Below are 14,692 nucleotides of genomic sequence, written 5' to 3'. Positions count from 1 at the left end.
CTAATGCAGAGCATGATTCAGTTCAGTAGTATTCAGGTAAATGATGTTCTGCTGCTAAGAGCTCAACTTAACCAAAGGAGTTTTGACTGAGGTTTTGAGTGGATGTGTGCATGTGTTGTGTGCACAGTAACTTTCAGGCATCTCTAGTCGTACCCCCCCACCCCCCCGCATGTTTTACATTACTCTGATGATGATTTTAAGGCATCAGACTAAATTAGAGGAGTGAATAATTAAAATAATGGGTGTCTGAAGAGCACAGAGTTTATTTTGGGGGAGCAAAAAAATCCAGACAAAGAAATTAAATCGAAGGAAGGATAGTTTTCTTGCATTAAAAAAAGTCAACCAGGCTTGCTGCCATCATGATATATCACACTAATGATAAAACTAAGGCTTACGGGTAGCAGAGTAACATCAGCCTTTGTGATTCCAAGTCACTTTCCAGTATCTATAAAAGAAAGGACATTTCTTCAAAGGCATTGATTATTTTAGTGGAGTAAAGAAAACGAATAAGGAAAATGAATAAATAATGAAGTCAGAGGTATGGTTGGGAACTAAAAGAATAGTTTTAAGTACAAGTTTATGGTACGATGCACGCTGGAAAAGGTTTTCTTGCCTAATGCAGTATGGTGAACTTCAGAAGACTCATGACTTCAAGGTGATCTGAACGGAGACTAGCTAACACTTCTAATGAATGCTCTTTTCGAAGTCATCAGTTAATACTTGGGCAAGGGTCATGCTTAAATTACATAAAGCACTACCATATTTTTGCTGGCAGTGGGGTTGTGCCGTGGTATAATCTTGGCTTTGGTGCCTATTATCATACTCCTTTCCCAGCAATTCATTCTTCTAGTGTGCAGCAGATGTGGTTGACTGGATCATTTATGGTGGTCAGTTCATCTGGATGCATACCAAATGTTTGCTGTGTTACACTGCTTTTTATGCAGTTCTTTCCTGTACTCCTATACTTTACTTCTCATTAGTACTTCTAAATTAGTCATATCATTCCTTTTGTTTTCTGAAAATAATTTCATGATGATGTCCTGCAAAAGAAGAGTTGTCTGTAAATCAATACATTCCATGCTATACGTGGGATGTTTGGGAAGGAAGTAAAATGTGACTGAAGTTGCATGTGTAAAGAGGAGAAAAGCCATAAAATAATTAATATTTCAGTTTCTGTATTGGTATGAGTTGTTGGGCAAGAGTTTCTATTCTGTTGCAGCAACTACACCAACACAGCTTGGGATGAATTGCTGGGTATATTATGCTGGATATTCCACTAGACAGTTTTTAGTAAATGTGTATTGCACAGGTTCTCTGCTTGTTTTTTTCTGAGTGTCCTATTTGAAAGTCGTGCTGTTAGGAGGAGAGAAATTCTGATTGCACAAACTTCCCAATTTTATTAATTTCTTCCTTAATAATGATAATGATTGTTGGATGTCTCATTCATGCATATGAATGTCATATAAACTAACTTAAACATGTTTCCCTGAATGGTGGATCTGAGTGTGGCGAAAAGTAAGTTAGTTATCTGGACATTTTTTCAGGTGGTTCCTGATTCACAGATTCCAGAATAGAAGCTGATCATAATCCCTAAAGCAAAGGACACAAATGTGTTTGTTTGGACTAGATTTGTATGTATATTTTGCTAGCAAGAAAGTGTTTTTTTTTTTTTTTTTCCCCCTGAAATGTTGTGGTGCCTTGCTTAGGGGGCTTGCATGACCTCCATAGGTGCAGAGAACTTTGGTTTAATTATAGCCAGACAATGAATTCCATGAGAGATTGTTGGAAACAAAATATCTGATTAATATTCAACTGTCAAAGACTTTCTTTGGTTGGTGCATTTTTCCTATGTATTTGGAAGGGAAGTTGTTAAGGGAAAAAAAAAAAGTAATGCTGCTGCTACTATGTGTTCCAGTCGCTTGTCTAAATGTGTTACTTTTTAACTGTGAGAGATTTTTCTCTAAAATGTCTTTTGTTTTGTTTTCTGTCTTTAAGATAAAGCACCTTTGTCAAAGAGTCTGTTATTAATCCCAAGTGCCATCTCGATTCTATTGACTCTGCTCTTCCAACATTATCAGAAGTTCTTTGCATATAACCTACAAGCTATAAAAGAAGATTTTCAGGTAAGTGTCAGTTAATTTTGTGTGAAAAGAGATTGCAAAATACTCTCTTCTGTTTGATTTTTTTTCCCCCCATCTTTTTCTCTTCTGGTTCTTTCCCTTTGTTCACCGTCTTAGACTAACTTATTCTTTAACTTTTACTATGTTACCCTAGTGGGCCACTGTGTGTAACAGCCTATTACCCACTTTTTGGTAGAAACAGAACTGATTTGAAACTGTCAACTTTCTTTTCTTTCTGTTGAATGGGAAATGGTTGTTTTTGTATCATCTCTTCTTCCAGCCACTGACAGTTGGGAAACTCGCTCTGAATGAAGTGTAAATTAACTCATGTAATAACATAAATATTTTGATATGAATGTCATTATTTCATTGTGCTCAGTTTTTGAGGCAGAAAAGGGCTATCGTGATCAGCTACTCTGATTATAAATGATTTCTTTTAACAACAGAGGCTATAAATTTCACTCTAACTTCTGTTTTAGGGAAGTATGGGAAACTAAAATTTGGCTGTTGCTTCTAATTTGAGGACTCCAAATGATGGTGAACTTGTCATGCTCCTCGGTAATTGGCTAAATACAACAAGGGGGTTGTTCTTGTTGGCTTTTTTCTATTTTTGGAAGCAGCATACTATTGCTCGGCAAAGAAGGGTCAGCAAATGCCTCTGTAATTATCTTTCCCCAAAGGTTTTATAGTCAGATTTTAAAAGTATTTAGTCAGCTGAATCTCTTTGAGGATGCTGACTGTAGCCTTTAAGCTGTAAAAAAAGATTATGTTACAGATCAGTTTTTATGAAGCCCTGAAAAATACAAGACCATCTCAGATATTTTTGTTTGCATGTGTTTAGATCCATTCTTCCTGATTGTTTTTAAGTGGTTCCGACTTCTCCTTTGGCTGCAGGTTTTTCGGAGGTCCGGAGAGAGGGTCAGAACAACACACCCTCATGCAGTTGCTACTTGCTTATTCTTTTTCATTTTTCCACTTTCCCGTTACTTTGTCTTTCACCGTGGCCAGACAGGGGAACTAGTGATTCTCTGTGCTGCTGTTCTCTCTGTGCTCTTTCTTGTCAAAAATGAGAATTGTATTTCAATGAGAACACAATGTTTAAGAGCACCATTCATATTTTCCAAGTGTCCTGCTAGTGTTTTTTGGCAAAAAAAGACATAAATGAATATCTGTCTCTTAGAAGTATTACAACCAAATGTTTGGGGAGGGGGAGTAAAAAGTGTGAGAGACTAATCAGAGTTTAAATGGAAGTGTTCTTTTTTTTAAGCTTATCTTTGAGTTCCATCTTTCCATTTGTTTGATCTGCTGAAAAATGGTAGTAGCTCTCTCTTTTGAAAGAAACTCTCTTTATCTTTTGGGTCTTAAATGTTGGCATTTGCAAGTATCTGTACAAGCTGTGATACTTTTGTGTGTTGTTTTGGGGAATTTGTGTGTGTGGGGGGGGTTTATTTCCATTCCCTAAATTGTTACATTTATTGTCTTGGCTTTTTGGACTAAGCTATTTACTTCATAATTGTGTATCTCCCAGATAAAGAATAGCAAATGATTTAACTTCTGCCTGATACTAATATTAAAGTGAGGACACTTTAAGAAAAGTTGTTTAGGATAAATATATCTGGAAGGATGAGTTTAATGGAAGGGAAATTTTTCAGGAGCAGAACAGGCATTTTGGGTATTGACACATTTTAAAGCTGGTGCAGCAGATGGGAAATAAAGTATGTTGTTTTAGAGTGCTTTTGGTTTGGAAGGCAAAATGTTTATTTTAGCAAATGAAAAGATCTGTGCTGCCACAATGGGGACTCTAAAGACTAGTGAAGAAACTGTGTGTAAAGTAATCAAGATCTTAATTTCTTTAGACCTATGTATTTTTTAGGTTAGCTAAAGTAAATTAGGCTTGGTAGCCTGACATAGTCTATGGAAACATAGTCTATGGAAGTGCTGTTCTGTTAATGTGTATTATCGATTGTTCAGCTGTAAGATCACAGCCCTGACAGTTTGGACTTTAGGAGGGGCTGTCCTCAAGCTACTGGGCATGTTGACATGTGACAGCTAGAACTGTGAGGTCCCATTTCTTACTATAGACTTGTTCAGTTGTTTTGTATACCAGGGAAGTTAGAGACAGAAATACCAGTCAACGCTGGCAGACCTTGAAAGACTTAAGGTTCGGGTAATGTGTTGGACCTCAGACATCAGAGACTGGAGAATGCTTAGCAGGCTGTGATTTAGGAAAGTTAGGAGAGCCAAAGCTGAGCTGGAAACTACCAAGGGAGATTAAAGGCAACAAGGAAGGTTTATGTAAGTATGTTTGCAGCAAAAGGAAGGCTAAGGAGAGTGTGGGTCCATTGCTTAATGGGGAGAGAACATAGTGAAAGGGGACATGGAAAAGACGGAAGTATTCAGTGCCTTTTTTGCATCAGTTTGTACCGGTAAGATTTGCCCCCAGACTTGCAAGGTCCCTGAGCCTCCTAGCAGAGTCCGTGGGAGTGAAGCAGTACCAACCCATAGGGGAAGGCACAATTAGGGATTGCTTAAGCCACCTGGCCATACACAGTTCAGTGGGACCAGATGGCTCCGATGATGCCAAAGGAACTGGAAACTGGAAATGTAATTGAGAGGCGTCTTCCTGACATCTTCAAAAGATCATGGAAATTGGTGAAGGTACCTGGTGACTGGAAAAAGGTTCTTGCAGCCCGGAAGACCAGCAGCCTCCTGAGCTGTATTAGTGCGAGTGTGGCCAGCAGGTCCAGGCAAGTGATCTTTCCTGTCTATCCGGCACTTGTAAGACCACATCTAGAATACTGTGTCCTGTTCTGCGCACCTCAGTACAGGAAAGACACTTTGGAGCAAGTCCACAAGATGGTCAGAGGGCTGGAGCATGTGACGTACAAGGAATGGCCAAGAGAAGAGGGTCTATTCAGCCTGGAGAAGAGAAGGCAAAGGGGAAATACCTTTTTGCTGTCTGCAAGTACAAGTTTGCTATCTACAAGGATATAGAGAAGCTGAAGCCAGACTCTTCTTGGAGGTGGACAGCAATAGGATGAGGAGCAGTCAAAACGAGTTGGACCATGAGAAATTCTAATTAGATATATGTGTGGTTTTCAGTTTGGTTTGTTTGTTCATTTTCTTTTGTAAACCATGAGGGTGGTAAAACATTGGAACAGGTTGCCGAGAGAGGTTCTCTGTCTTTGGAGGTGTTCAAGACTCAATGGGAGGAGTCCCTGAGCAAGCTGATCTGATTACGCCTGCTCTTAGCATTACATTGGACTAGATGATTTCTCATGGTCACTTCAAAAATAAATGACTCTATGGTTCTGTGATTTACTATGGTTGTGACTTCCATTTTTGTTTGTAAATGCGAACAAGGGCCATAAAAAATGGATTTGACTTGATTTAAATTGTAAGTGTATTTTAACAAATAGATCTCTTCCTTGAAAACCTTTTTATTTTTAAACAAACTTCTTGAACTCTACTGCTGAACATTCTGCTGACTTTATTTTTCTGCTTAAATATTCTACTGTATTTCTGTTATCTTTCTTCAGTATTACATTTCTCTGGGCACAAATTCTGTAAAGAGTTTCTATGAGGAAGGAGAGACTTAACATGGCAATTTTTAACCTTCTAGATTTGGAGAATTGTATGTGGGAGAACAGTATGCCTTGATCTGAAAGACACATTCTGCAGCAGTTTGCTCATTTATAATTTTAGAATATTTGAAAGAAGATATGGCAGCCGAAAATTTTCAGTAAGTTCCAGTTACTTTCTTTTTTATAATAGAAACTATTTTCTGCACCTTTTAATATCTTGTAGTCTTGGATTGAACAGCTTTATTGCTAAAATTTTGTCTGGAAATATATTTTAAAACATTTTTAAGTGAATTTATTTCTATAAATCAAAATTTTTACTGATAATTTTTTTCCAGTCAGTGGATTATTCTAAGTAATGTTTGCAATGATATCAGCTGAAAGTTATCAAAGCCATAGAATTTAATTTTTGTAACCAATCTAAGCCTTTTTCATCAGTATCTAAACATTTTGATGTAGAATTATGCTGTGCTAAAAATGACATTTGGCTTAACTGAAAAGTAGAGTGGCTTTTTTTATTTAGAGATGCATTAAAACCTTAATTTTAAACAGTTGAATTAATTCAAATTTAACTAACCTGTTTGGGTTATACCTTTTTGTTTCCAGTCATTTTTACTGGGTGCCTGGGTGCTCTCAGCTTTGTTTGACCTTCTCCTTGTGGAACTTGCTCAGTATATATTTGGCTTCACCATCAACAGCTTGCCTTCTGGTTTGTAAGTAGCTCTTAATGGGTGGTTCAGTTCTGGTAGTTTTGGATGTTGGTTCAAAGGATTATTTTGTGCAGATTTTAATGAAGAAAACTTTCCTAATGTTGATTCAAATTTCAAATTACATTTAATCCTCTTTCAAACTACTGTGTAAATGTCGTGGCATACCTATTACATTTCAGAACACTCATTTCCTGATTGCGATCTATCTTAATTTATTAATGATTTATCCATATAATGGTTACTTTTCATTCTGTTAGTCCCAGTTCCACTGCTGGTATGACTGAAATGTGGCTTGCAGTGCGCTGCAGGATATTGCTATACTTAGGCTTTTTTTCTGTTCACTAAACCTCAAGTTTGGTACTGATTTTTTTCTTAAATTACAAAGTTAGCTATAAGTCTTATATTGATGTTCACTTTCAAATGCATATACAGTTATATGCATTTCATATTGGTATTTCATATGTTTGTGTTTCAGAAATTGAGTGCTAGAGCATGTTATTACATTTAATGTTTTCATTTGAAGTTCATTTGAAGCTTTAAGGTATTCAGTGTCATGTAACCTGTTTTTGAGATTTCTGCACTTAATAGTAAGAGATGTATGTGTTACAGTAGAACTGTAGAGCTTACAGAGCCTTTGTGGTTAAGCTTCTGACAAGTGAGATCAGCCTCAATGCAGACTTGAGTTTCCCTATGTTGCGTGCTCTGAGGTAATAATAGAAGCTCTTGGAGCCAGATTTTTAATACTGAATACCATACAAGGCTTTCTGGTTTCAGCTTCTTTAGCTACTTTCAAGAGACACACTAAAGGTTGATTTAATAAGGAAGAAAAAACATGTTTGACATTATAAAGGTAGTTGTATTTCTTGTAGTATGTGTGTATTCAAAAAGCGTTGAAAGCTTGAGTAATAGTGCAGTTATTTATGACATTTGCTGCTTTGAAGGCTGTTGCGGGGACCTAAGCTGCTAGTGCGACTGGATGAATGCAGTATTTTCAACCCCGTAAAAAGATACTTTGTGTGTAGAGTAGGCTATAAGGTGTGCCTCACACATACAGGAAATTAATGAACAGGTTAACCATTATACTTCTTGATAGCATTTTTATCTATGATTGCAGAATGGTGTCAGTCACAAAAAAACTTGTATCAAAGAAATTTTTAGGTACATGCATTATACATGTCACCTATGTATGCTTTCTCTTAAATCCTTCTGATATATTGATCTTGGGAGAATGAAGCTGACTTAGAAGTGTAAGAAATATAGTAGCTTCAGGTACACTTGTCTATGCAAATACAAAAAATTAATATATGAAATGTTGCATCAAAATTTTTCAATTTTTCTGTGCTTTATTATACTAATAGTCACTTTTTCATATCCTGCAATATTTACAATTTTTGAGGAGGACAGTGTTGCACAGCTAAACACTGATAGTAAGTTTTAGTTCATTTCAGATTTACAAAAGCTGTTAGGCAAATATGAAGAACTGCAATTATTATTCTGTTTGACTCATAGTTACAGTACAACCAATACATCTATTACTTCTGGCTGCAGAACATTGTTCAGTGTAGTCAAAATGCTAGAATTCAGAAAAAGAATCACTTGTTCACATGATAAAATTCCACTGACATTTTTTTTCTCTTACATCATTTCACTGTTCAAATTACTGAGTGATCTTACACTTCCAGTTCGAAAACTTTTCCTGCGCACACTTCGAAGGTAATTTCGATAAAGGATTACACTGATGACTCTAGCCTGAAATTGCTTAGAAACAATATAGTACAGTATAACATCCAGGCATGTGCTGAGATTCATGAGAAAGGTGGTAAAGGCTGCCCAGGGGTTGTAAGCTGTATCTTCATCCCGCAACATCAGGAAGGCAAAGCAAACATGGAAGGGTACAAAGCAGAGGAGTACTTGAGCAATTAAAGTAATTATAATTCTAATGGATCTCTCCTTGGCCTTAGGCTTCAGTTTGGAAGTTCTGCCATGGATAAAATTGTAAATGATGACTAGGTAACATCCCATCATGATAAGCAAAGGAATTAAGAAGAAAAAAATCAAACGAGAAAAATTTAATGTATTCACTTCCTTTAGGTGGATGATATCAAGCATCTTAATGCAGGTGGTAAAATTTGAGGCTTTATCTGGATCCGAAGATAAAAACAGCAGTGGGGAAGTTGTTGCAAGGGTCATTACCCAGATTAAAGTGCAAGCCAACAGAGCTTTTTTTGTATTTTTTAGTTCTTTGACATGTTTGGGCTGGACAATAGCCATAAATCTGTCTACGCTTATAAAAGTAAGCAACCATAGAGCGATGGCTGGATAAAAAACAGTGAAGGCACTGATAATCCGACAGAATTCATCTCCAAAAGGCCATATCTCTTTCCCATGGTAGATTATCCGAAAAGGCAAGGAAAATATAAAAATTAAGTCAAGTAATGCCACATTCATCATATACACAGTTATAGTTGTTCTCTTCTTGGTAGTGCAGCTGAAAACCCATAGTGCAGTGGCATTCACCAGCAATCCCACTGTGAATACAAAACTGTAGAAGACTAATGATGCGATCCTGTATTCTTCAGGGTGATGATTTTCAGACGTCATGTTTTAATTGAATTTATGAATAGTTTTTGTACTCCATAAATTACCTAAAAATAAATAAAAGTATGAAAGATTATTTCCAGTCAAATAAAAACTTGAAACTTTCTTTAAAAGCAAACAAGAAGAAGATTTTCATAGGATGTGATTTAATACCGCAATTGTATTGTATTGTTTGGTTATCACAATGTACTAGCTTTGTTGCTTTGTCTGTTTAAAAATACAGTCTGTGCCCTGAAGAAAGTATATGTACTGTCAGACTTGTGGGAAACAGTATTTATAAGCTGTTTTTAATAAAATCTTTTGAATTACTTAAGAGATTTCCTAAATAAGAAATCAGGAAATTAAGACTGACCAACTATTTGGAATTTGCTACAATAGCTGAAAATTAGATTGAAACAGCTATTTTTGTAATTGAAGTAAGAGTATTTTTTTGGAGTTGACCTTGTGGAAAAATTAATGACTAAAACTAATTAAGAAGAGAAATAAGTGAGCATGGCATGTATTGCTATGTGGATATGTGAGATGCAGTATTTACATTGCCTTTTATCTGCGTAGGAAACTATGTTGCTTCCAAAAGAGTAGACGCATGCTGTTGCTTGTAAAAGACATTAGGTTATAACATAGTATTTATTCCCAGTGATTCAGGATGAGCCATGTGACATACGAGTAAGATTAATAAATGTATAGACTTCCTATTTAAAAAGGTAAAAAGATGGAAAGGAGTGCAGTCTTAGAGCAGGGCCTGTGGGAGCAGTATTTTTGGTCCAAGCACTTGCAGATGTTGCTGTGATCCTGCTGCTCCCAAGCACGGTTGTGTTGCTTCTCGCAGCTACTTGGTTTTAAGAGTTGGAAATCTGAAGTTTTGTGAGCAGACTCAGCTGGTGAGAGCAGACGAAGGATATCCCTTAGTTTCCCCTGGAGCCACCTGAGGATGGTAGACTTTATCTGGTGGTTGCATGGGTGCTTTGGCTAATTCATCACTCCCCCAGCTTACTGGTTCTTGGTTTTAACACAATGTCACGGCTTTTTTGCATGGGAGGATTCCTCTTGTTTGGCCTTTTACCCAACCCTGTGGCAATTTTTTGAAGAGGAGGAGGAAAGCTGAGTAATTTCTTTCTTCATCCTCCCACTTGTGACAAACAGCCAGTCAACTTCACAGCATAAGTTAGGCACCAAAACTTTCTCAAGAGTAGAAGAATACATAGTACCGGTGCACGTCCTCCCCCAAAGTAGAAAAATTAATTAAAAAAAAAAAAAGCGCTTATGCTTACAGCACATCTGTTTTATGCATTCACTGAAATGTTTACTGTGCATTTTATTTGGAACTGCCATAGTAGATTGCTAATGCTTTGCATTAGCCTACATGACACTTGGAACTGCCATCGTAGATTGAACAGGGGTTTAATAACCTAATATCCTTGTTTGACAGTGGCAAATATTAGTTTCTTTTGAGAAGAAGTAGCCTCTGAAATAGCCAATTGTGTAAAGAATGCTGAAAAAATGCAAAAGATACTGGAGGCCTCACTGAAGGGTAGATGCTAAATGCTTACAGAGAATGTTTGTTGCATATGCTTGTAGTACAGCTGAAATATTTTCTATCGCACTGTTCCATTTTTATCACTGCTGCATAAAATTGTCCAAATATTACTTAAAAAAAATCCCTATGTTTTAAGTGTGGGTTGACATTGGAAATGCTTAAGAAACCTTGTTTAAAGCTCTGTGGCCCCAACCCTTCCACCAAGGCCATGTGATTGTATAGGATAGTCATACTTCTCTGCAATGTGAAAATATTCTTAAAGGTGGGGAGTAAAAGTCCTCATAAACTTTAAAAATTTGAATACACTTTTTCTCTTTGTGTTTTTTTGCCCTCTTTTTAATGACTGAGTATGACGTAGTGCATTATTACTTATCTCAAGATCCCGACTGATTTAACAGGTACAATGAGTAGCAATGTATAACATAGGTAGAAGAACTGAGTTTTCATAAATGAATGTTAATAAACAACATGGATTTTAGTTTTGTTCTTCTCTTCTTTAGACTTTCAGTGACTGTAATCACTTCTGGTTGTGTCCTGTTTCTGAAATAACCAGCAGGCTCATGTTGATGGGAAGAGGGAAGCTGAGTCTAGCTTGAGCTTGTAACAGGAAAGCCTGTGGTTCCAAGGCTTGGTTGCAGATCATTGCAAGTTTGTGCCAGTTTGAGGTACACCGAAGAAGGGACATATTATAACAAAAAGGTTTTTTTTAGTTTTGTTGTTGAAGACACTGTTTCCAGACTTGGTAGGTTAAAACTCATGTCAGTGTTGTTATTATGTATTTATCCTAAATTTAATTTTTAGGAATCTGAAATTTAACTTTATGTGGATAAGAAATAATGAGATTTGAAAAAAGTGTGCACTTACCTATCTGCATTTATATACAAATGCAGCTGTTACTGTTTTTTTGTCAATACTTCTCTGCATGGAGTTCGGGTTGACAGCTGATAAATCAGCCCAACTAGATTTTCAGGTGCCTTTTGCTGGCTGGTCTTGCCCTTGTTGCTGTATTTCAAAATGGGAACATTACTTATTTATATTGATAAAAGTGCTTTCTGAAAAGCCCAAGGGTCACTGGTTTCCAAATGTCTTTCTTCATTAATTTTGAAGGATTGCCCTGACATTGGTCCATGTCTTTTGTCACCTGGGACAAACTTAAATTTGAACTAAGGTCTTGTATGTCCAATGTGAATTTTAAAGTTCACCTAGGTGCTGTGTACAAGAACAGAGCCTTTCAGGACAAAACCAGAATTAATTCTTTTCCCCCAGATTTTGACTATGAGTTAGGGAACGCTGATTTGTGTGTGTGCTTTTTTCTCTCCATCTCTTCTATGAATCCCCCCCCCTCCGCCCCTTCATGGCCCTTTTCTTTTTTGGCCATCTCTTAAACTTTCTCAGATTTCCCTGCAGAGGACGTGGCCTTCAGTGGACCACAGAAAGAGCAAGCAACGATATCTATATTGTGTTTTTAGTTTAACGAAAGCAAATAATTTCCCTTCAACGATAACCTTCTTATCAGTGCTTTGAGCTGCTACATACTTTCAAATTTTTTGTTAAAATACTGAATAAAAATGTTTATGGGACTATATTTTTAAAAAACAATCATTTTGCTTTAAGTGTTATTTGTAGTGTGTTGCAGATACCATGAAGGTATTAAGTGCATTAAGGAATTAAATTTACTTTTATTAGTCCTAGAATATAAGCCTGCATTCAACTTCTAAAGAAAGAAGTCTATCTTAGCAACATATGTAGACATCTAAGTTATTACTGTGTTAGTATATAAAAAAAGGATTGTTACTCACCTTTTGTGCACTACAAAGTTTCTTCAGAGATGCTCGTTTCGTAGCCTCAAGTCTGCAGGAGGTTTAGACTTCCTCTGCTCTGCTTAGCTTCACTATGCTAAAATAGAAGCTCTTCTTCACAGGCAGGAAACAATGACGCAATATACCTAGTTCTGGGCTCTTTTATTGGCCATACTTTAAAAGTGTTTTGTTAATATTTCTCATACGTACAAGTTAACTTGCGGTGTCTATGAGCTGATAGTTCTACTCTCTTTCAGCAGGTGCTTTTGTAATATTTCCAATATGGTCAAAATGGGCTGTCATACTGTATGTCTTTATAAAATGCTTATTTAAATATTTGTGGTATAACAAAAACATGTTTTCAGCTGATGTTTACAGACAAAGGTATCTACAAGAATACACATCTTGATTATGCAGTAGTTTCTAATAAGCATGGCTTAAATGTATTATTCTCTGTAGAGTGTAGTTTGTTTTTGTGGAAATCCCCAATTTTGTTTGTATTGCCTTGAACAGGAGGAAGCCTGAAAGTGACAGCAACTCGCTACATTTGAATTGAGAAGTTTGATTCATTTGAATATGTTGCTTTGCTTAGGTCTGCACTTATGGCATTTTACAAACACAGCAGCAGTATGTCTATATTTTATTTGCTATCTAAAATAATAACGTGCCTATTTAACAGTTTTGCAGAAAAATGCTATATAAAAAGAGATTTCAGTCTTTATTAAAAGTCAGTAAAATCTTTAAATTATGTCACTGCAGTGGAGACCTGAGGGTGGGGTGGGAATATTCACAAAAGCTAGGGACTGATTTCCTGAGCTTTCTTTCTAGAAACTGGAAGAAAGATTCAACCTTTAAAAGAACAGTTCAGAGAAAGAGATTATTACAAATTCTCTGTAGTGTGCTCTGCAGCTCTGGTTCTCTGGTTGTCTGTCTTTGGGACCTCGAAGCACACTGTGGAGAGCTTGTTACCTCTTGTTGCCTCCTTTTTTTGCCCCCAAAGGAAGCAAAAGGAAATGTGTGTGGATGAAAGGGGATGATGATGTATCAAGTTTCCTCCTGGCAGGCAAGCAAGAGTTGGCTGGGGTGTGCATGTTGTGCCAGAAGCAGCAAAATCATATAGTCTGGATGTAGCCAGATTCATGTTTTGCCTGAGACATCTTTCTCCATTGACCGTAAAAGTAATGTAGGTGGATGATCCTCACTTAGAGGTAAAGGAAGCTTTTGTGAAAAATATTCTCTGTCCTGGAGTTCTGTAATTTACAGCTGCAAAGTGGGTTGTGGTAATGTGTAAATATTTACATAAGTCACTGTGACAGGTTAAGTAGTCACAGGGAGGGACCTAATACAGTGTATTAGTGATATCTTTAAATATCTGGACTTTCCTGTTCACGTGAACTAATACCAAACTAATTTTGTGATAGTTACAAAGATCTCTTATATACAATAAGCTCTAAATCCTACCCAGTCCATCCTTCAGAAATATAAATAATTTTGTCTTCTAGACTGAGTACTTATGCAGGTTCTGTTGGAAAATTGTTTAATATTTTAAGATTAATGAGTATCTTAAAAAGTATATATTTTACAAAAAACCTCTGAAGGACTGACCGTTGTTGAAAACTATTGGGTAGTTTTATCATTAACATAACAACTCTGGAGACTGTGCCAGTAGGATGAGTCACTCAAACTGTTTTCAAGCTCATTAAAAATTCATTGACATTCAGTGATTTTTTTTTTTTTAAGAGTTCAAGAGTGTGTGTGTGTCTTTCTGTTTGTTATGTGCAACTCCTGAAAGAGAATAACTAGGCTTTTTAACTCTTCTAGACAAGAATATTTTAATTTGGGATAAATAATCTAGAGAACTCCGGAGCTCCCTTCCAGCCTGACTTATCCTATGAATGTACATAAGCAAGCAGATGGATAGAGAATATCTGCCTTAGCTGAAGAGAGAGTATGGAATTAATTCTGGATTTGGATGGAAAGTAGCCATGTGCTGAGGCTGGGATTGGAAGAGTTGTGCACTGTAAGCTCTCTCTTGGCTTGCTCTTACTTGGGGGAGGGTTAAAAGGATGATATTTTAGAGATGTCTCTAATTTTGTTTGAAGGATGTGGCTGACAACTCTACAGTGAAGGTAATGTTTTGTGAAGGTAGCTGGAATTAAATCAAGCTTCTAACTTGGTTGTTGTTATTCACCTATGTAAACCACTCAGTTGAATTTAGTGGTATTTTATCTGGCTAGCTGGTTTGTCATAGTAAATGTCATGTAAATTACAGCCTGTGTTCTGCTTTCACTCAGGCTTTTCACAGTCTGCTTTGCAGAGAAGAGGCAGGCAACACCACTTGACTGCT

The 14,692-nt window shown here is 36.7% G+C and overlaps 2 protein-coding genes across 8 annotated transcripts in view; one reads left to right on the top strand and one right to left on the bottom strand.

The window, feature by feature from the left end:
• Positions 1-14,692, top strand: part of UBAC2 (UBA domain containing 2) — a 139,689-nt gene that overhangs the window by 41,818 nt on the left and 83,179 nt on the right. For all 6 annotated transcript variants that reach the window (XM_064504491.1, XM_064504505.1, XM_064504506.1 and 3 more), the window contains 3 exons: positions 1,996-2,123; positions 5,743-5,862; positions 6,308-6,414. In XM_064504491.1, the coding sequence (XP_064360561.1) occupies positions 1,996-2,123; positions 5,743-5,862; positions 6,308-6,414 (355 nt within the window). The remainder of the gene's footprint in view (positions 1-1,995; positions 2,124-5,742; positions 5,863-6,307; positions 6,415-14,692) is intronic.
• GPR18 (G protein-coupled receptor 18) lies at positions 7,904-12,442 on the bottom strand. 2 transcript variants are annotated; one of them, XM_026119456.2, is made up of 3 exons: positions 12,346-12,442; positions 11,411-11,548; positions 7,904-9,056 (listed from the first exon to the last, which is right to left on the bottom strand). In XM_026119456.2, the coding sequence occupies exon 3, from the start codon at positions 9,010-9,012 to the stop codon at positions 8,047-8,049; it is 966 nt and encodes a 321-aa protein (XP_025975241.1). In that variant the 5' UTR covers positions 9,013-9,056; positions 11,411-11,548; positions 12,346-12,442; the 3' UTR covers positions 7,904-8,046. The 2 variants fall into 2 exon arrangements, with proteins under 2 accessions (XP_025975241.1, XP_025975242.1); XM_026119457.2 differs by lacking the exon at positions 11,411-11,548.

Source organism: Dromaius novaehollandiae, chromosome 1, assembly GCF_036370855.1.
Source record: "Dromaius novaehollandiae isolate bDroNov1 chromosome 1, bDroNov1.hap1, whole genome shotgun sequence".
NCBI lineage: Eukaryota > Metazoa > Chordata > Aves > Casuariiformes > Dromaiidae > Dromaius > Dromaius novaehollandiae.
The sequence above is the reverse complement of the archived record's forward strand: the minus strand, read 5'-3'. Positions and strand labels throughout refer to the sequence as shown.